This window comes from Oryctolagus cuniculus, chromosome 19 (genome assembly GCF_964237555.1).
Source record: "Oryctolagus cuniculus chromosome 19, mOryCun1.1, whole genome shotgun sequence".
Lineage (NCBI taxonomy): Eukaryota > Metazoa > Chordata > Mammalia > Lagomorpha > Leporidae > Oryctolagus > Oryctolagus cuniculus.
In genome coordinates this window covers 65,105,493-65,127,458 of record NC_091450.1, presented here as the reverse complement: position 1 = coordinate 65,127,458, position 21,966 = coordinate 65,105,493, and the positions used below count along the sequence as shown (strand labels likewise).

Sequence of the window (21,966 nt, the reverse complement as noted above, 5' to 3'; positions counted from 1 at the left end):
GTCATCTTGGCTGACAGAGGACTTGCAGCCCTACCTGTCCCGAGAGCTGCTGAAGGGCAAAGCTGGGCTTCACACTCAGGTGGGCAGATGCCAGAGCTCCCATACTCGGGTGTTCCGTGTTGTTTTCTGCATGCCTTCCATGAATTTCCCTTGTACGAAACCTCCACTTTGGAGTTCACTCTGGCTCTGGTCAGGGCCTCAGATAGGTGGGAGGAGGCCATTGCCATGCAAGCGCTGACTCCTGGTTCCATGACTTACCAGCTGCTTGGCTTTGGGCAAATTGCTGTAAATCTCTGTGCTGTAATCGGTTCTTTTATGACTTGGGATGGAGCATCTCTGTTGGGAAGCTGCTAACTAGGCAGTTGCTCCAATTCCTGCCCTGCTTGCCTGGGGCTGTTCCTGCTGGATGGTCCCTCCGGATGGTCCCTGCCTTGCCAAGTGAGCACAGTAGTGGCATGGAGAGGCAGAGCTCACCTAATTAGTGTGGGTGGGCTAGTTTTTCCTGAGCCTGGCCAAATTCTTTGTAGGCATCTGATTGCCTGCCAATGCACATGGCTGCCACAGAGTTAATCCACTGCCCCAGGGAAGTTTATTCAGCTGGCTGAGAGGAGCCTGGGACTTGGGGACACACAGTCCCTGTGATTTGCTGCCCCTGTCATCAGAAACATTACTGCCCTGCCACAGCGTGGGGCACCATGAAGGCATGTGCATTGGCTCAGAACCCACCTCTCTGTCAGGTGGGCCACAGGCCTTGGTGTGGTTGGTCTTGCATGTGGATGTTCAGCCAGGACCCACAGGCTTCTCCCTGCATGAAACCAGGTTAGGGGGGCAGGGGCCTAGACTTAGAGAGCTATTAGCGCAGATTTATACAAATGTGTGTGTGTGTGTGTGTGTGTGTGTGTGCAGGCTCAAGGGGACTCCCCAAAGCTCATGGAAGAACAGAACTAAAAGTAATTTATTTGGTGCCAAACGTTTTTGAAATCCATGCATGCTTTATTCATAATGTACATTTCTCATGAATGATTTGAAGGTCCCTCATATGCAAGCATTTTAATCTTTTTTGGCATCAAAATAAACTTACCCTTTAATTCTATTTTCTGTGAACTTCTTGAAGTATCCTTGTGTGTATTTCTTTATAAAAGCATGATAAAAGCTCATTGCAGAAAATTTAAAAAATACAAAAGCATTTGAAATTACCCTTGATCCCATGACTCAAAGCAAACTAATATTAGTGTATAGATATGTTTTCATTTTTTCTACTTGAGTACTTTCATGCATTTGAAATTACATTGTACGTTCAGTCTGGCATCCTGGTTTTTTTTTTTTTTTCCATGTAACTCGTTTCCATCTGTTCTAATTATAAACCGAATTATAAACCGAACACTGTGACTTGGCCCACGCTATTGTCACTTTTGTCTGCTTCCCCATGCCAGGTCCTGTTCATGGCTGGAGGGGCAGAAATCTGGTGGCAGCTAGTGTTAGAGTGCGCCTGCTGACTGCTGGGCCGGGGTCCCACACTCTGCAGGGTTAGCTCATCCTCACACGGCCTTGGGGAGGGACTACTCACTTAGGACAAGGAGAGAGGGGTTTTTGAGGCATGGGAGGAATCATTAACACTGCCCAAGTGCTGTTCTAGTCCATGCTGTGTTCTTTTTTTTTTTTTTTTTTTTTTTTTGACAGGCAGAGTGGACAGTGAGAGAGACAGAGAGAAAGGTCTTCCTTTGCCGTTGGTTCACCCTCCAATGGCCGCTGCGGCCGGCGTGCTGCGGCCGGCGCACTGCGCAGATCCGATGGCAGGAGCCAGGAGCCAGGTGCTTTTCCTGGTCTCCCATGGGGTACAGGCCCAAGCACCTGGGCCATCCTCCACTGCACTCCCTGGCCACAGCAGAGAGCTGGCCTGGAAGAGGGGCAACCGGGACAGAATCCGGCACCCCAACCGGGACTAGAACCCGGTGTGCCGGCGCCGCGAGGCGGAGGATTAGCCTAGTGAGCCGCGGCGCCGGCCCATGCTGTGTTCTAAGCACTTGGCTTCTATTACCTTGTTGACCTGGCACTACAGCCCATCTTACAGATGGCTAAACTGACAGACACGGATGTTTGGTGGCTCACTTAGGACATGCAGCCAGGGCTGGCAGGTGAGGAGAGATGCCCTGTCCTGAAGCTGGTGCTCCTAACCCTCATGGTGCCTGCCTCTCTCCAGGCAGGTGCTGGGTCTCAGTGTTGGGGACTGGTGCCATCCATTGATTGATTGATTGGTAGGAGAATGAGTCCCTTGGATATAGTATCCTACTTGTCAGGGCATGGAAGGGTTGTGTGTATGTGTGTGGGGGACAAGGCCCACAGGAACGCAGCCCATGAGTGGGGCTGTGGAGGACAAGTGGGACCCCTCTGTGGAGACAGTGGGCCTGGCCCTCTCCACAGAGGCAGCAGGCTGTGCTGGTGGAGGAGAGCTGGCAGCATGTGGGCCAGAGTGCCCTCCCGAGGCCCCTCAGTGTGTGCGCTCCTCCTGCTGCAGGAGCGCTCTCTCAGAGCCTGCCCATGCTTCCTGCCCATCCCTGGCTGTGTGAACCGGGCAGCTGACACAGTGGCTGCCATTTACAGACTGTGCTCTAGAAACAGCTTGGAGAGGATGTTGGGAGGTGAGGTTTTGCAAGGCCTTGGTGTCTTGTCTGATATGGGCTGTGCTTAGGAAGGGGGTGGCTGCTGGTGTGGCTCATGCACAGGCCATGGAGGCAGTCAGCTTGTATTTCCAGTGTTCTTGGGGCCTTGGAACTGGCCGTAGTAAGCAGGGTCCACTTGGCTCTCTGTCACCTGGCATCTCTTATCCATTCCATTCCTGAATGGATTGACCGGGCTAAAAAAACAAAAAAAAGTGGAGTTCATTAAAATCCATGTAATATCTTTATAGACTTCCTGGGTTGCTGGAGGGTCTCGGTCCCATCCGTGGTGCGGGAGGAATGGCATAACTTCCGTCTGGAGCTGCTACAGCACCCAGAGCAGGTGTCCCGGGGTAGTTTGGACCTCAGGGTTGCGGTGCAGAGTAGGAACACACACAGGCTTCAACGATCTTTGTGGGCTAGGGCAGTGCCTTGCCCACCAAGGATAGCTGCTGTGAATGTCTGAAGTCCCCACGTGCTGCGGCTACACAGGAGACAGACCACAAAGCCAGTGTGTGAAGGCGGTTTTGAGTGTGACATCTGTTAAGCTGTGCCACATGCCAAGATCGTGCTGGACACAGCACAGGACCAGAATCCTCCTCCTACTAACCATCGCTGGCTTCTCTTCCTCCCCTCAAGTCTCTCTGGGAAGGTTTTCTCGTGCTGCATACCTGGACCCTAGGCTCTGCAGTGCACTGCCCAGGAGCCATGACTGACCCACCCTGCATATGCTCAGTGTGTCTGTGTCATTCTGCTGGCTGACGGAACACTGGACCTCACTGCTCAGGGCTGTGCGGCATCTGTGCTTGCCCCTGTGAGCAGGAGGGCAGTGGGGCTGGGAGCTTCTCAGTGGAGCAGAGTTGGAAGCGGACCTTGTGGCACAGCCATTGGAGGTTGTCAGTTTTCCCAGGTGTGCTGGCTGCAGAGAATACTGGGCCCTGGTTGGATGCCTCACATCTCACTCCCAGTTACTAATGAAGGAGGGATGGCCGCTTCCAAGGCCACACTGGGTGTCCCCTGTGTCTCTTCCTGTCCTTCCATAGGGTGCCTTGCTGTGAGTGATGATGACTCCGCTCCATTCTCTGCAGAGGTCACCGTGTGCAACCTCTGCACCAGCCCCCGATGCAATGATGATGCCCCCCGCCCTGTTCTCTGCAGAGGTCACCGTGCACAGCTTCTGCACCAGCCCCCGATGCAGTGGCCGTCGCCCCCATGCTGTCTGCAGACAAACTGCAGCTCAGGATTTACCATTCTGCACGGTGCTCCAGGCCCAAGGCCGCTTCCTCGCTGGCCCTGCCTGAGGCTCTGCTCTTAGCTGTGTGTTTCTAATTCTGGATTCCTTTCTCTGAAGCAGTGTCCCTGCTTAACATGGGTCTGTTTCCCTCACAGCAGTACAATACAGAAAATGTTCATGGTGGAGACACTTAGCTTCACTTGCCAGAGCCACAGGCCTTCATTTCGTTTGCAGATCCCGTGGCTCCCCAGGAGGGATGGTGGCCTGGCCTTGGGTCTGTGCCTGGGTGTGATGCATTCTCCCTCCTCTTTGTGCCTTACAGCCTCTTCTGATTCAGGGCTTTTCCTAGGACTTTGCTCTCTGACATCTTGAATGGTTCTCACCTTTGTTTTTGGGCGTGTGCCAGAATTTCTCAGCTGGGTTGGTGTCAGTCTCATTGTGCCTCTGCTCTGCCATCACCATCAACATCACTATTGTTGTTATCATTGCAGAGAAACTGTATGGCAACTTCCTGAGCTGGAAGCTGGAAGAAACCCTCGCCCAGTTCCCCCTGCAGCCTGGGCGAGCAGCTACCTTCACTGTCACCATCAAAGTGAACCTGGACTTCTCCTGCCAGGAGGGTCCCTTGCAGGACCTGAGTGACGGTAAGTGGCTCCCTGATTTCTGAGAGCTCACCTGCTCCCAGGTGTGTGTTGTAGTCAGCTCTCTGTGGCACCCACCACCGGTCATGTGACTCGCTCAACCGAGACCTTGCCCCTGCACTTGGTTAGCAGCGTGGCTTACTGCAGGCACATTATAGAGACAGTTTCTCAATTCCCACTCTTGACCATCTTGTCCTGATGTGCTAGGTGGTTGTCCTGAGGGAGTGGAATGCTGTGATTTTTCCCCCAAGTGTACCTGCTGTGTTGGTGGAACACACAGTGGTGATGATGGAGTTCTCCCATCTGGTGATGCCAGTAAGGAGACGGAGCTGGGGGCAATGGGAATTGTATCTGCTGCAGCACCAGGCCTGGGCGCGTGGGGACGTGAGTTCACGGGTTAGCTGTGTCAGGTTGTCACATGCTCTTCTGGAGGCCTTGGGGGTGTGTTAGTCAGCTCAAGCTACTGTAACAAACCCCACACCTGGCCTGGCCTGACCACAGGCATTGATTTTCTGACGGTTCTCAGCATTGCAAGTCCGACCCAGGTGTTAGCATGGTTGGGTCCTGGTGAGGGCGGCCATCTTCTTTCTGTGTTTTCATGGGGTGGAGACAGATCAGCTCTCTGGTATTTCTTCCCCTTCCTTTTATTTTTTTAAGATTTATTTATTTACTTAAAGGGCAGTTATGGGTGTGGGATAAGGGAGACACACAGGGACACATGTGCATGCCCACACACACACAAACACACAGAGAGGGAGAGAAGAAAGATTTTCCACCTGCTGGTTCGCTCCCCAAGTAGCCACAATGGCTGGGACTATGCCTGGCAGAAGTCAGGAATCTGGAAAACCATCTAGGTTTCCAATGTGTGTCAGGGGCCCAAGCTTGGGCCATCTCCTGCTCCTTTTCCAGGCATGTTAGCAGAGAACTGGATCAGAAGTGGAGTAGCCAAGACATGAACTGGTGTTCACATGGGGTGCTGGGGACACAGGCGGTGACTTAACCACCTGTGCTGTAACACCAGCCCCAGTAAGAACATTTCAATCCTGTGTTTTAAGGACTTTAGAGTCCTCGTATACAGTGCGTGACTTTCATCTCCATGAACATGCTGTAAATGACAGACCCTCTTGTGGGTATTTTGGGTCTGGGTATTCCTGGGTGTGTTGCAGCTGCTGTTCCTTGTCCGTTCACCTGCCAAGAGGCATTTATGCATTTCCATTGTCTTGGCTGTGGTGAGCAGTGCTGCAGTGGACATGTAAGTGAAGACATGGCTCTGCCATATACATATATGTATTCTTGTATATATCACATACACACATATTCACATGCACAAATCACATACATATACACATGCATATCACACACATACATGTCACACACAGATATCACGCACATGTACATGCACACATTACATACATGTACATATACACCTTACATGCACGTGTACATAAATCCAGATGTGGGCTGGTGGGGTCGTGGGAGAGCTTGAGTTGTTTTTAGCCTTTATGGACCCTCTGTGCTTGTTTTCAAAATGCTGTACTGACTGACGTTCCCCTGAGAAGTGTGCTATATCCCTCTTTCTGCACCTGTGGCCTGGGTCTTTTGGTAATAGTGAGTCTGGTGGAGTGACATGCTGTCTTATATGGTTTTATTTTTATTTATCTATTTTAAAGATTTATATGTTTATTTGAAAGTTAGAGTTGGAAGAGAGAGGGAGGGACAGAGAGAGGGCTCTTTCATCTGGTGGTTTGCTCCCCAGATGGCCGCAATGGCCAAGCTGTGCCAGGCCAAAGCCAGGAGCCAGGAGCTCCTGGATGCAGGGGCACAAACACGTGGGCTGTCCTCCACTGCTTTTCCCAGCTCATTAGCAGAGAGCTGGATCGGAAGGGAAACGAGTGGGACAAAAACCAGTGCCCATGTGGGATGTAGCATCTCAGGTGGCAGCTTACCCACAGTGTCACAACACTGGCCTCTCTGTTGTGATTTTAATTTGCATTTCTCTGATAATTGGAGATGGTTACTTGTATGTCTTCTTTCAAGAAGTGTCCATTCAGGGCATGTTTTCTTGTTACAGATTCATTTGAGTTCTTTGTATTAAGATAGTAGCCCCTCACCTGATAAATGATTTCAAATATTCTCTCAGTGTGTGCGTCAGTTCTCTACTCTGTTGCTTGTTTCCTTTGCTTGGAGAAGGATTTTCTTGTATGCAATCTCATATGTCTATTTTTTGCTTTTGCCGCCCATGCCTTTGGGGTCACATCCAAGAAATTACTGCTCAGATGAATGCCATGGACCTTTCCCTCTGCATTCCTCTAGTCGTTTTAGAGTTTTGGGTCTTAAGGTTAAGAATTTATTTACTTATTGGGATATGTGTTTATGTATGTGTGAATGTGTACATATATAGATATCAAGTCTCTAGCACAAACCACTATCACAGGCATTTAATTTTAATTTATTTTCATCTTATTTGAAAGGCAACGGAGGTTGAGAGAGAGAGAAAAAGAGAGAGAGAGAAAGAGAGAGAGGAGAGGGATCTCCCATTTTCTAGTTCACTCCTACAATGTCCAAAATGGTCCCAGGGCTGAAACTAGGAATTAGGAACTAAATCCAGGTATCTGACATTGGTGGCAAGAACCCAGTTATTCGAGCCATTGCCACTGCTTCCCAGGGTCTGCCCTGGCAGGAAGCTGGAGTCAGGAGCCTGAGCCCTGATGTGTGACATGGGTGTCCTAAGCACTAGGCCAGATGCCATCCTTTAGAAGGTGCGTGGCACAAGGATCCTGTCTCGTTCTGTCCTGTGTTCCCAGCGTTTTGGCCGTGACAGGCAAAGGGCTTTGTGTCTTGTGGTGTGGATCATGAACGGGTCCTCTTTCTCCTGCTTCTCCCCTGAGTGTGTGGGTTCTGAAGTTGTGTTCCTGTTCTTTCTTGTGAGCATGTCCCCCTCAGAATTCCCCCCAGCTTCTCTGGGGAGTTGTTGAAGATCTCAGAGTTCTCATCCGCGCGTCTGTGGCTCAGCTCCCTGCACGGCCATTCCATTTGCTTTCCTGTAACAGGGAGCTTGTTGGGGTCTCTCCTGCTACTCTGTGTTGGGCAGCTGGGGCTGCTGGAGCAAAGCACCACAGGACAAGTGGCTCAGGCAGCAGAAATTGCTTTCTCACGTCTGGAGACTGGGAAGGCCGAGACCACAGTGCTGGCAGAGTGTGTTTCCCACTCGCTGTGTCCTCACTTGGAGGAGGCCGGGGGGAACTCTGGTGTTTCTACCTCTTCTTATCAGGGGGAGACCCCACCCTCCTGAACTTAGCCACCCTGGCCACCTCCCAAAGGCCTCGCCTCCTCATGCCCTCGCCTTGGGGTCCAGGGCCTCAGCACCTGGATTTTAGAGGGACAGACAGTTCAGTCCACGGCAGCCTGCATAGAATTTGCTGTCTCTCTGCAGTGTTTGATGAACCATCAGGAAGTTCCTTCGGCTTGTGCTGGTGCTTAAGAAAACAATTTCTTTATGTTGTTCACAAGCAGGCTTAGCACTGGGTGCGTTAGCAATGGAGAAAGTCAAGGGGATGTCTTACCAGGCTTCAAGCATCAGATGCGGTGGATTTTCTCGGTTTGTGCGGTGCTCTGTGCCTCTGCACTGCGTGTTCCTCTCAGTGGGCAGTGGGTAAACAGATCCCGAGTTCTCCCCGAGAAGGGAGTTGGGCATAATGAGTCGTGCCCAGGACTGGGGTCCTGGGCAGGCTCAGCAGTCAGACTCCCAGTGGGGATTATTTGTGAGCAGCAGGGGGCAGTACCACGTGTAATGTTGTTGCCTAGGAACAGCATACAAGCTTCCAGTGGACATCTGAGCTCTGTGGGTTTTGGTGGCACCTTCAGTGTTCGATACTGACCTGCTTGGTGGTGTCTTTGCCTTGGTGTCTGTCATGGGAGAGGCTCAGGCATTCCCTCTGCCATCCTAAGTGGAGAACGAAGTGGCAGTTTGTGGCTCACATGTGGGAACACCTTCCTCTGGCTTTTGAAATAAAAGCAAATCAGAACTAGCATTTTGGATACCCTGTGGTTTGTAAATGCAATGAGGGAGCCACACACCTATGTGGGACAGGACATGTGTGTGTGTGTGTGTGTGTGTGAGGCCCCCCTTGCTGATCATGGTTAACAGAAGTGCAATGCTGATTGTTTGCACAGAAAAAGGCAGAACAGGCCAGGGTCATGGGAGAGCAAGATGGAAACCCAAGGACCATGGGGATTTTGGTGCAGGCTGTGAATTATCACTTGCAGTTCCACCTGTGCAGTCACGAGGCCACCGTGAAGCCCTCGTCTACAGAAAGCTTCAGGCTCGGGGGCAGAGGGTCATCTGTGGCCTCCTGCAAGCGGGAGCTGACCCTGCGGTGGCTCTCAGTCTGCCCCGCTCAGAAGCATTTAACTGGGGAGTTAACTCCATTTAACTGTGGGCCCCATTTGCTCCTTGGCAAGGACTCACATGAACTCAGGCTTCTGGAATGAGGTGTTGCTGTTTGTTTTGCAGTAGGAGGTTGTGCTGGGCTCTTTCTTCCTGTGATTCCTGTTCACTGTCCCACCAACAGGTACAGCAGAGAGCAGGCTGCTGGATGCTGTGGAGGCATGGGGGGAGTCCCTGGTGCTGGACGTTGTTAAGTGCCCTCTCGCACCAACTCTGTGAGGTAGATACTGGTTTTCAATCACTGCTTGATAGAAACAATTAGAAAGACTGCTCTTGCTTAAAGATAGAAGAGAAAGAACAATCTAGTGCTATGCACTGTCCTTTTTTAAAAAAAGATTTATCTTATTTATTTGAAAGTCAGAGTTACAGAGAAAGGTAGAGACAGAGAGAGAGAGATCATCCATCCACTGGTTCACTCCCCAGATGGCCGCACGGCCAAAGATACATGCTTTGCAACTGTTAGTTGACCTCTACATTTTGCTGAGTGTCTCTTTGGCAGTGCAGAAGATTCTCAATTTGTTGTTGTTGTTGTTGCTGTTGTTGTTTGGTGTCCTCTGATAGGAAACTAGGAGCTTCATCCTGGTATCACAGGTGGGTACAGGGCCCCAAGGACTTCGGCCATCCTCCACTTCTGTTCTGGGAAAGATTGATTTTTTATGGTAGGCATCCTTGCATTTCCAGAGTAACTCTCAGTTGCGCACAATGTGCTAAGCTTTGGTTGTGCTTCTGGATGGCGTCTAGTCATATTTTGTTGAGGCATATGACACATTCACGATGGATATATATATAAATATATATATATATATGCCATTTTCTTTATGATGTGCTTGTTTGGGATGTTGGGATAATGCTGGTCTGATGGAATGAAATGGAAGGCTTTTCCTCTTCATCTTCTATTTGGAAGGGTGTGCGAATCACGGATTTTAATTATCTTCTAAATGGGAGTTCTCACCAATGGAGCCATCTGGTCCTGGACTTTCCTTCATGTTCTTCATGTCTTTTTTGTTTGTTTTGGTTTCCCTGCTACTACAGTGTCTTTGGAAATTATAAGTGTATTCAGAGTTTCTTGTTTCACTGTATTCAGTTTTAGTGGTTTGCATCTTTTGGAGAATCAAGCCACTCTATCTAGGTTGACCAAATCCCCGTGCCTTGGTTTTTCCCCAGTATTTTTGGTTTATTATTTTGGCAAGGTTGGTAGTGATGTCCTCTCTGTCATTTCTGTTGTCAAGTCACTTGAGTCTGTTCTCCTTTTTTTCCTCTGTTTACTGAGGATAAACGTTTTGTCAGTTTCACTAAGTTTTCCAGAACTGTATTTTGGTCTCACTGAATGTCTGTTGTGATATTTTCTATGCCGTTGGGTTGATTTATGTTTGCATCTTTTCCTCCTTCCAATTTCTTAAATTTACTTTACTGTTCTAGTGTTTAAGGTAGTTAAAACTGGATTTATAGATCCGATGTCTGTATTCTGTAATATATACCTGTGGAGCAATACAATTTCTCATGTGAAATTGGTCCTGTCAACATGAAAAACTGTATGGCTGTACCCACTACTGGGAACATATTGAAGGAAATGAAATCATTGTGTAGACAGAGAGGCTTTCGCAGGCCTATGCTTATTGCAGGAGGATGCACAATAGCCAGGCTATGCAGTCTGCAGACGCATGTATGGTGTCCGTAGCCCATAATGTCTTTATTCAGTCTTGAGGGGATCGGCATTTTGGCTGATGGCATAACTTTGCTCTTGTGAATTGAGCTGTAGTAAATATGAGGGCAGAGAGAACTCTTTTTTTGTATGCTGATTTCATTTCCCTTGGGTGCATTCCCAGAGCTGGAGTGGCTGGCTCATATGCTACGTCTGTATTCAGATTTCTGACTTATCTCCATACTGTCTTCCACAGTGGTGATACCAGTTCACATTCCCACCAGCAGTGGATTAGGGTGCCTTTTCCCTCACATCCTCAAGGCCATTGTAATATTGATTTGCATTTCCCTGATGGCTAGTGATCCTGAGCATGTTTGCATGTGTTTGTTGGCCATGAAGATTTCCTTTCTTGAAATAGTTTGCTTGTTGAAGTCCCTTGCCCATTTCTGGAGTGGGTGGATTGTTTTGCTGTTGTTGAGCTTCTTGAAAGTTTCTGGTAGTTGATTCTTTATCAGCTGCATGCTTTGCAGCTGTTAGTTTGACTCTTCATTTTGCTGAGTGTCTCTTTGGCAGTGCAGAAGCTTCTCAATATGTTGTTGCTGTTGTTTGGTGTCCTCTTCCATTTCCTTCTTTAATCTTTTGTGTTTCTCAGATATTGAGCACCCTTGGTTCAATTTATTCCAAGCTCTTTTATTTTCTTTGTAGCTATGTGAACAGGATTGGTCTTTGAAGTCCTTTCTCAGCCATGACATTGTCTGTGTATACAAATAGGCTGCTGATTTTCTCCCCTGCCACTTTACCACACTCTACTCTGAGTTTCAATAGTCTCTTTGTGGAGTCTTTAGGATCTCCTATATAGAGAATCATGTCATCTGCAAATAGGGATAGTTGGACTTCCTCCCTCCCAATTTGTATCTAACATTGAGGAATGAGAGAAAAAGTAGCTACATGATAATGTGCATGTAGCAAATGTCAGCAGTGACCTCCAATGCTACCTTTCTGTATTCTCTCTTGCTTTGTGGGAGACACGATTTGGCCTGTGTCCAACATGATCCATACTTTAAAGGCAGGGCTAGACTGTGGGGGGTGGTGAGTGGAAGCAGACCTGTGTTCCGTGGAGAACTCTGTAGATCCCAGGTGTTTCAAGTGCTTGTGTGCGTGGGTACGTAAGTGTCTGAATAAGTACATTCCAAAGATTTCCTCATGCACAAGTCAGAGATAATGCCACGCAGAATGTTTGTAAGGAAGAAGAGAATGACTGGGTACCAAAATCCCTTCTAAGACCCAGTTAAACTCTTTTTCAAATTCTGGGTTAATAGGGTAGGTAATGTAAATAATACCGATTTCTAAAAACAAAAAGAAACTCTAGGCATTGGCCTTGATGTGGTTTTTTATTTATAGCTATGGGTTCCTTTTTAATTTTTTTTTTTTTACTTTTCTTGAAGATCATATTTATTTATTTGACGTAAGAGTTACACACAGAGGGGTCTGGAGGGAAGGAGGGAGAGAAGGAGGGAGGGAGGGAGTGTGTGTGTGTGTTTGGAGAGAAGTCTTCCAGCTGCTGGTCCACTACCCAATTGGCTGCAATGGGCAGAGCTGAGAATATCTGAAGCCAGGAGCCAGGAGCCTCGCCGGGATCTCCTCATGGGTGCAGAGGCACAAGGACTTGGGTGTCTTCTGCTGCCTTCCCAGACCCCAGCAGAGAGCTGCATCGGAAGTGGAGCGGCAGTACTCGAACCGGCGCCCATATGGGGTGGCGTCACTGTGGGCCTTGGCTTTACCCGCTACCTCACAGTGCCGACCCTCCCGCAAGCCGTTCACCGTGGGATCCAGCTGTCTGCTACAGGCCTGGGAAAGCAGAAGGAGACGGCCCAAGGACTTAGGCCCCTGAACCCAGAATGGAGCAGCGGCTAAAGTCCCTGGCTTCTGCTTCAGCCACTGGCTTCTGTCCCAGTCCCGGCCTTTGTAGCCAGCTCGGGGGTGAACCTCCACATGGAGAGAGAGAGAGTGTGTGAGAGAGTGCTGGTGAGGCCCCCTGTACTGCCTCTCTCCCCAAGTGGCTCCAGTGAATGGCCAGCGCTGGGCCAGGCAGAAGCCAGGAGGCAGGAGGCAGGAGGAAGGAGTCAGGAGGCAGGAGCTGCAATTAGGACTCCCATGAGACATGGAGGTGGGGTCCAGAGAACGTGGGCTCTCAGCGTCTGTGTCCCTGGGTCACCGCCTGGAGAGGCGGGACTGGAAGTAGCCCTGGGGCTTCAGACGCTGGATGCAGCAGTGTGCAGATGCGTCCTGGGGTGCCATGGTGACAGCCCATGTGGACTGCGCCTGCGCCTGGTGCTATGACCCGGAAGTGCACCCACACGCTTGGCGCCGACTGCCCCGCGGTGCTCCGCTGGGAGTCAGCGCCGCATCTGCTCCTGCCCGAGAGCCCATGCAAGAGGTGGGGAGAGGAGCCCTACTTGATGCTGCTGACAGAGCCTGAGGGAGACCCAGCGGCCCCAGGGTCAGGCCAGCATCAGGGAGGCTGTATGTGCGAGGCTGCCGCACTGTTTCCCAGGTGCATTGCTTTTCTTTGGCCCCTTCGGGAAGCAACGGCCCTCACAGACCTCTGTGCCCCCAGCAGACTGGGCCCCCTTGGAGGTGAGTGATGCGCAGCTGTTGCGGTTTCCTGCTGGGCGTCCTGGCTGCAGGCGTGCCTGTTGCTCTTGGGTCCCGAAGGCGCGGGTGGAGTCGCGGTCGTGCAGTGCGGACGGTCTGGAAGGGTCCCCAGGGTGCGAGCAGCTGTGCGAGAGCAGAGGTGGCTGGGTCTCCTCCCGGAACGGCCTTGTGATCTTGTCTGTCTGCTTTTCGAGGGCCCAGCCTCCCTGCTCTAGACCTGTGAGTGTTGTCGGGAGGAATGAGAGCGAAAGTGCATGTCTGTGTCCTGGTCTAGGAGGACAGTTTCGGGTTCCTGGCATTGGGTGTGATGTTAGCGCTCTGTGGGTTTTTCATGAAAAGCCTTGTCAGGCCGAGGTGTACCTTTTGTTCGTAATTTCATGATTCGTTTTTTAGTTCGCAAATGTCGTGGACGTTTTTGTAAAATAGGTTTTCTGTGTCTATTGGCATACTTTGTGGGCTTTCCCCATGTGTATTCTGTTCTGGGATCGATTGATTTTGTATGGTAGTGGTCCTTGCATTCCCGGAGTAACTCTCAGTTATGCACAGTGTGCTAAGCTTTGGTTGTGCTTCTGGGTGGCTTCTGGTCATATTTTGTTGAGGCATGTGACACATTCACAACGGATATGTGTGTGCCATTTTCTTGATGATGTGTGCTTGTTTGGGATGTTGGGAAAATGCTGCTCTGATGGAATGAAATGGAAGGCTTTTCCTCTTCATCTCCTATTTGGAAGGGTTTGTGAATCACGGATTTTAATTATCTTTTCCTTGGGAGTTCTCACCAATGGAGCCATCTATCTGGTCCTGGACTTTGTTCATGTCTGTTTGGTTTGTTTGTTTCAGCTTCCCTGCTACTACAGTGTCTTTGGAAATTAAGTGTATTCAGGGTTTTCCTCTTCATCTCCTATTTGGAAGGGTTTGTGAATCACGGATTTTAATTATCTTCTAAATGGGAGTTCTCACCTGTGGAGCCATCTGGTCCTGGACTTTCCTTCAGTTCTTCATGTTTTTTTGTTTGTTTGTTTCGGTTTCCTTGCTACTACAGTCTCTTTTCAAATTATAAGTGTATTCAGGGTTTCTTGTTTTACTGTATTCAGTTTTAGTGGTTTGCGTCTTTCTGAGAATCAAGCCACTCTATCTAGGTTGACCAAATCCCCGTGCCTGGTTTTTCCCTAGTATTTTTGGTTTATTATTTTGGCAAGGTTGGTAGTGATGTCCTCTCTGTCATTTCTGTTGTCATGTCATTTGAGTCTGTTCTCCTTTTTCCCCCTGTTTCCTCTTTTGTCAGTTTCACTGAGTTTTCAAGAACTGTATTTTGGTTTCAGTGAATGTCTTTTGTGATATTTTCTATGCTGTTGGGTTGATTTCCATTTGAATCATTTTCCTCCTTCCGGTTTCTTCAGATTTACTTTGCTGTTCTAGTGTTTGAAGGCAAAATTGGGTTTATGGATCCGATGTCTGTATTCTGTAATATATACCTGTGGAGCAATACAATTTCTCATGTGAAATTGGTCCTGTCAACATGGAAAACTGTATGGGTGTACCCACTACTGGGAACATATTGAAGGAAACGAAATCATTGTGTAGACAGAGAGGCTTTCGCAGGCCTATGCTTATTGCAGTAGGATGCACAATAGCCAGGCTGTGCAGTCTGCAGACACATGTATGGTGTCCATGGCCCAGAATGTCTTTATTCAGTCTTGAGGTGATCGGCATTTTGGCTGATGGCATATCTTTGCTCTTGTGAGTTGAGCTGTAGTAAATATGGGGGCAGAGAGAACTCTGTTTTTGTATGCTGATTTCATTTCCCTTGGGTACATTCCCAGAGCTGGAGTGGCTGGCTCATATGCTACGTCTGTATTCAGACTTGAGGGAGGAAGGGAGGGAGGGAGGGAGTGTGTTTGGAGAGAAGTCTTCCAGCTGCTGGTCCACTACCCAATTGGCTGCAATGGGCAGAGCTGAGAATATCTGAAGCCAGGAGCCAGGAGCCTCGCCGGGATCTCCTCATGGGTGCAGAGGCACAAGGACTTGGGTGTCTTCTGCTGCCTTCCCAGACCCCAGCAGAGAGCTGCATCGGAAGTGGAGCGGCCGTACTCGAACCGGCGCCCATATGGGGTGGCGTCACTGTGGGCCTTGGCTTTACTCGCTACCTCACAGTGCTGACTATTTTGTTTTGGTATTTTTTTGTTGCCTGGCAATTTCCAAATACTAAAAAAAAGATACAACATGTATATAAATATAATGTGTTTTCCTTTTATTTATTAGAGAGGTCCCTAATGAAAAATACTCTGTGAAATGTTAAAATGAATGGCACTGTCCACACCGCAGCTCACTAGTCTAATACTTCGCCTGAGGCACCGGAGCATTTGGTTCTATTCCCAGTCACTCCCCCAAGGTCTGGAACTTAGGGCTGGGCCAGGCTCAAGGCAAGAGCCTGGAATTCCATCTTGGTTTCCCTCTTGAGGGTGAGAACTCAAGTACTTGAATCTTCACGTGCTATTTCCCAGGTGCATTGTTGGGGAGGTGGATAGGAAGTGGAATCGCTGGGTCTCGAGCTGGTGCTCTGATTGGATATGGACTTTCCAAGTGGTGGCTTAACCTGCTGCATCACAACCTGTCCTTTCTGTTCTTTTAATACCTGTAGGAGACATAATTTTATAGAAGAATCAATCCATTCATCTTTGCTTTCTTCCTCCCCTTCTGAAAGTGGAAAAATGGCCAATGTTTTAGGCATATTTGTTTATGATAGTCAAAGTAAACCTTACCTTTTCCTTGCTCATTCATTCTTCTAACAACATTTGAATACAGAGGATTGCTGAACCCTGCAGTTACAGAGTTAGTATTCTTGTGGAGTTTGAGGCTTTTTGGGAAAGATTTGTGGAAAAACTATACATTAGAATGACAAATTAGGGCAGCATTGTGGCATAGCAGGTAAAGCTGCTGCCTGTGACACTGGTATCCCGTGTAGGGAGCCTGTTTGAGTCCTGGCTGCTGGCTGCTCTGCTTTTGATCCAGCTGCCTGTTATGGCCTAAAAAAGCAGTAGAAGGTGGCCCAAGTCCCTGGGCTCCTGTGCCTATGTGGGAGATCTAGTAGAGGCTCCGGGCTTCGGATCAGCCCAGCTCCAGCCATTGCAGCCATTTGGGGAATGAACCAGCAGATAGATGTCTCTCTTTGTCTCTCCTTCTCTTTGTAAACTCTGCCTTTTAAATGAATAAATAAATCTTTAAAAAAGAATGAAAATTGAATAGTGTAGTTTATTGGTAAAGGCCTTAAATAGAAAAGTAGGTTCTCATATTTCTTGTATAAGTGAAAAAATACTGTTCAGCAATATCTGTTAAAATGTGAAATGAACATATTGTTTGACCCAGCAGTTCCATGGCTCAGACTTTATCCTAGAGTTACTGTTGCATATGGGTATAAGAATATGCATTGCATCATCATTTGAACTAATAGAAGGTTGGACAAAGCCAAAATGCTTTCCAGTAGGAAATCACATCAGTAAAATGAAGTACCTACACACGCTGGGTGTTGCGTAGCCATTGAAGTACCTACACACACTGGGTGTTGTGTAGCCATTAAAGAGGAGTGGGGCTGCTCTGGTCTGTATGAGCCGATCAGAGTATTCTCCAAATGTAGTCAGTGCAAATATCTGTATGCAGAAAAGTGTTTGATTTGCTACGAGTTATGCAATGAAGAGAGAGGCCAGTTTAGTCGTACAGTAGGTAAAGGTACCGCCTGCAATGCCTGGCATCCCATATGGGTGCCCATTCACTTCTTGGCTGCTTCACTTGCATCTCTGCTAATGCTCCTGGGATGGCAGGGGAAGATGGCCCAAGTGCTGGGAGATGCTGGATGAAGCTCTGGGCTCCTGGATCTGGCCTGGCCCAGCCCTGGCTGTTGTGACCATCTGGGGAGTGAACCAGCTTATGGAAGACCTCTCTCTGTCCCTCTCTCTGTAACTCTGATTTTCAAATAAATAAGCAAATCTTAAAGAAAAAAGGGTATATGTCTGTATGCTAGGCTGTCTGTCAAGAAACTCCCAACTCTAGTAACTCTGATTGCTCTGGCGAGGGGCACTGAGTGGTGGAAGAATAGGTGCATAGACTTCATTTTGATTGTATATCTTTTGAATTTTGTATTACATGTTTATTTTATAAATAAAATAATTAGAATTAGGTAAGGGAGTAGGTGTGTGGTATGCTGGTTAAGATGCTGCTTGGGATGCTTGCATCCCATATTGGAGTGTCTGGGATTGATTCCTGGTTCAGCTCCTGATTCCAGCTTCCTCAAGTAGTTGGGTCCCTGCCACCCATGTGGGAGAGCTACATTGAGTTCTAGCTCTGCCTGTTGAAGGCATCTGGGTAGTGAACCAGCCATAGAGATTTGTGTGTTTGTCTTTTCAATAAGTAAAATAAGTTGTAAAAATAATTACATAGGAATAACTTCAGGGCTTATGATCCTTGAACTTCCTTATTTTCATAGGAATGTATGAATTTCTGTGTTGGACCAAAGGTGTGCCAATTCTGCTTATCAGAGACAAAATATAGTGCTAGTGGTGGCACATGGTCATTTTAATTTTGTCTGTCACATTGTTATTAGTGTAGAGAGGGTTTCTAGGGCTTGCAGTTATTTATAACTCATGTATTTATGTATCTATATAATATGTATTTGTATACTTATAAACTATGTAATTATATTTATTGTTAACTGAAAATGCTGATAAGGAGTGGATAAATGATGGGATTGAAAATGGAAAGTAATATTAGAAATGATGAATGTTGAGTTTGTATACAGGATGAATCATTCAGAACAAACACTTTTAAAGGGTCAAGTTCAGATCTTGAAGTGGGTTCAGAAGAAACAAAAGTCAGAGCCATTGCCATAAGCCTCTATGGATTTCTTAAGAAAGGTCCCCTATGGGGTTGCTTCGGTTTTTTCACATTGGAATTTCTTATTTTGATTGTGTTTAAAATTTTCATTTTTAGTTGAAAGGCAGAGAAACACAGGGAGAGAGTTAGAGATTTCCACCTGCCAGTTCAGTCCCCGGATACCCACAACAGCTAGGGCTGGACTGATGGAAACCAGGAGCCTGGAACTCAGTCCAGGTCTCCCATGTAGGTGGTAGGATCCCAGGTGATTGAGCCATCATCTGCTGCCTCTCAGGCATTAGCAGGAAGTTGAATCAGAAACAGAATAGTCTGGACTCAAACCAGGATATGGGATGGATATGGGATGTCAGTGTCCCAAGCAACTTAACTGCTGTGCCAGAGACCTGCCCTGAATTTTATAAGCAAATGGGCTGAGGAGCAACCTTTCATTTCAGGAGCTACCCTGATGGTAAACAGAGGCACTGCTGTACCCTGATGGGGTGAGCCCAGTGTTTCTGTGGGTTACAGTGGATGGATGGAGGGATTCTTGGGCAGCATAGATAGGGGGCATGAGGAAGACATGCTGCAGGAGCTGTGTTGAGGATGAGGGCGCGAACTGGGCTTAGATGACAATACTGTATACAGTTGCAAAGCTGGAGAGGAACTGTGAGTGGACCAGGGTGGCTGGGGTAGAAGGCGTGAGGGCAGGGGATTTTCCCAGAGTGCCCATGGTGCATAGTTCCCATAGGCAGCTAGGCCCTGGCAGTCATGTGCCATGGTTCACCACGCTGCCCTGTGATGGTGAGTGGTTACCCCACTGGTCCAAGGACATCCTCCTGCTGAGGGGTGAGGCAGTGCACTGGAAGCAGGAGAGAACAGGGACTTCTGCACTAGGGAGGCTGTTTTGTTTGTGCTTGTGTGCACCTGTGCACCCCACCGGAGTCACTTTTCTTCCTTTTCTCAGCTGTCTTCATCGTAGAAGATCCCCTCTCCCTATTTGCACTCACGGTGTGAGGCTGAATGGAAACTCTTATGACATATGTTCTCTCTTATTGTATTTGGATTTGTGTGAAACTCTTTCCTTCCTTCCTTCCTTCCTTCCTGCCTTCCTGCCTTCCTGCCTTCCTGCCTTCCTGCCTTCCTGCCTTCCTTCCTGCCTTCCTTCCTGCCTTCCTTCCTTTTTTTAAAATTATTTATTTATTTGAAAGTCAGTAACAGAGAAACAAGGGGGTAGAGAGAAAGACAGAGACAGAGACAGAGAGAGAGATATCTTCATCTGCTGGTTCATTCCCCCAGATGGGTACATTGGCTGGGGCTGGGCCAGCTCAAAGCCAGTAGCCAGGAGCTTCTTCCAGGTCTCCTATCGTGTGTGTGGGTGCCCAAGTACTTGGACCATCATCCACTGCTTTTCCCAGGTGCATTAGATGGGAATTAAATTGTATGTGGAGCAGCCAGGACTCCAGCTGGTGCCCATATAGGATGCTGGCGTCACAGGCAGTAGCTTTTACCAATACACCATAACACCGAACTCTGTGAAACACTTTCTACTGTGCGGGCACATACCCGGCCCTTCATAGCATGGAATGCTCTCAACAACGTTTTGTCTGTCAGAGGTTTTCAAAAAATGCTGTGTGCACTCAGTGCTTTATTTCCATATAGCGGTGGGGAAGGTGGTGTGCAGGCCAGCATCAGCCCTTGCACCTCCCGTGTAGTAGCGTGCTGGGACATTCATACCCCTTAAGGAGAAAGCTTCTCCTTTGCAGCTGAGATCTCCTAATGTTCAGAAACTATCCAGAGGCATGTTACTCTGGAAAGCTTGAACTAAATAAACCTGGTCAGATGCTACTTCTGAGTTAGGAGAGAGGGATGGAAATAAACTTTTTTGGCTAAAGTAATCTTGATCACAATTTACCAAAAATGGCTGACGAGAAATATTTTTAAGATACTTGTCGGCCGGTGCCATGGCTCACTAGGCTAATCCTCCACCTTGCGGAGCCAGCACACCGGGTTCTAGTCCCAGTCGGGGTGCCGCATTCTGTCCCGGTTGCCCCTCTTCCAGGCCAGCTCTCTGCTATGGCCCAGGAGTGCAGTGGAGGATGGCCCAAGTCTTTGGGCCCTGCACCTGCATGGGAGACCAGGAGAAGCCCCTGGCTGCTGGCTTCGGATCGGCGCGATGCGCTGGCCATAGCGCGCCGGCCGCAGCAGCCATTGGAAGGTGAAGCAACAGCAAAAAAGGAAGAACTTTCTGTCTCTCTCTCTCACTGTCCACTCTGCCTGTAAAAAAAAAAAAAAAAGATACTTGTCTAAGCTACCATACGCTAAAGGTCAAGAAAAAACTTTAGAACACATTTTGAGAAACAAGTGGCTCTGCTTTGTGAAAGCTTTTGCCAAGCTGCTTATTCCATAATTACCCTCTGAGACAAAAGCTCGTGGAAATTGTTGTGCTTGGGTTCAGTAGGGACTTAGTCTTGAAGTGGAATGTAGTACTGCTTCCCTTTCCTTTCTTCCTTCCTTTCTTTCTTTTAGATTTATTCATTTATTTGCAAAGCAGAGTTACAGAGAGGCAGAGGCAGAGAGAGTGGGAGAGGTCATCTGCTGGTTCACTCCCCAAATGGCTGCAACAGCCGGAGCTGCACCGATTCAGAGCCAGGAGCCAGGAGCCAGGAGCCAGGAGCCTCCTCTTGGTCTCCCATGCGGATGCAGGGGCCTGAGGACTTGAGCCATCTTCTGCTGTTTCCCAGCCCACAGCAGAGAGTTGGATGGGAAGTGGAACAGCCAGGACTGGAACCGGTGTCCATATGGGATGCTGGCACTGCAGGTGGTGGCGTCTCCCACTACACCACAGCGCAGGCCCCTGCCTCTGTCTTCTGACCAGAAACTGGAACCCAGGGAAGGCACTAGGGTTAGGTGGAAAGGGGGCACGTGACTCCGAAGCTATTGTACAGCTGCCTTTACTGCTTAAGTTATTTAAGGTCCGCTTCTCCTGCTGCAGAGCAGTTCGGACCCTCAGGAGATGTTGGTGAGCCTGTGCTGCATGCCGGGGTGGGTCCTTAGCCTGTGCAGTTGCCCTGGTGTTCTGTCATGTGGCTGCCATCCTTTTCTGCATCTCATTGACTTGTGGAGTTAAGAATGGCTCACGTTTGTTGGCAGCATTGCAGTTCATTTGTTCAATTAGCATTGCAGTTTTATGCCTTCTTCTAAAATCTCAGTACACTTTAATGGTCATCCTGAGGATCTCTTTGCAACAGTGCTGGTAGCCTTGAGAAACTAGAGAGGATGGTGTTGACTTTCCTTAAGGTTACTTAAAATTGGAGAAAAAAATTCTTGAATAAGAATGAAATTTAGAGCTGTTTTCTCCCTCATCATAAGCTGTGTTGTTTTTTTCTTTCCTAAATTTGACAAATATTTATTAAGCACCTAAGATGTCTTAGGAAAGGACATTGAATAGAGTTTATCTCGGAGGAACTCTTTGGAGAAGAAGGGCAGGTGGCTGAGGTGTTGTTGACTCCTTGAGGAAAGGAGAGACGTTTCAGAAGTAGCTGCAGTTTTAGTACAACCGGAAGTCATCCAGAGTGCAGGGAGTGGATTCCGAGTCTCAGCTGAATGACAGCTTGGGCTGAGGTGGTCCTGGTGTTTTCTCAACTTAGCCAAAGAGTGCTTAGAAGCCCATGGTGGCAGCCAGGTGCACACCACTCAGGGCCAAGAGCCATCAGCTGGATATCCAGGTTGGTTCGGGTGGGAGAATATGAAGGATGGGAGCTTGTGATGTGGGTTTGGGATCTTGACATCAAAAGAATTTGGGTGGAGATGCCCCAGGATCCAAG

At 48.4% G+C, this 21,966-nt stretch overlaps 1 protein-coding gene across 1 annotated transcript in view; it reads left to right on the top strand.

Annotated features, from left to right (window-relative positions):
- LOC127489780 (uncharacterized) overlaps positions 1–21,966 on the top strand; it is a 278,910-nt gene that overhangs the window by 99,614 nt on the left and 157,330 nt on the right. The window contains exon 12 of the mRNA XM_070064726.1: positions 4,383–4,535. Within this exon, the coding sequence (XP_069920827.1) occupies positions 4,383–4,535 (153 nt within the window). The remainder of the gene's footprint in view (positions 1–4,382; positions 4,536–21,966) is intronic.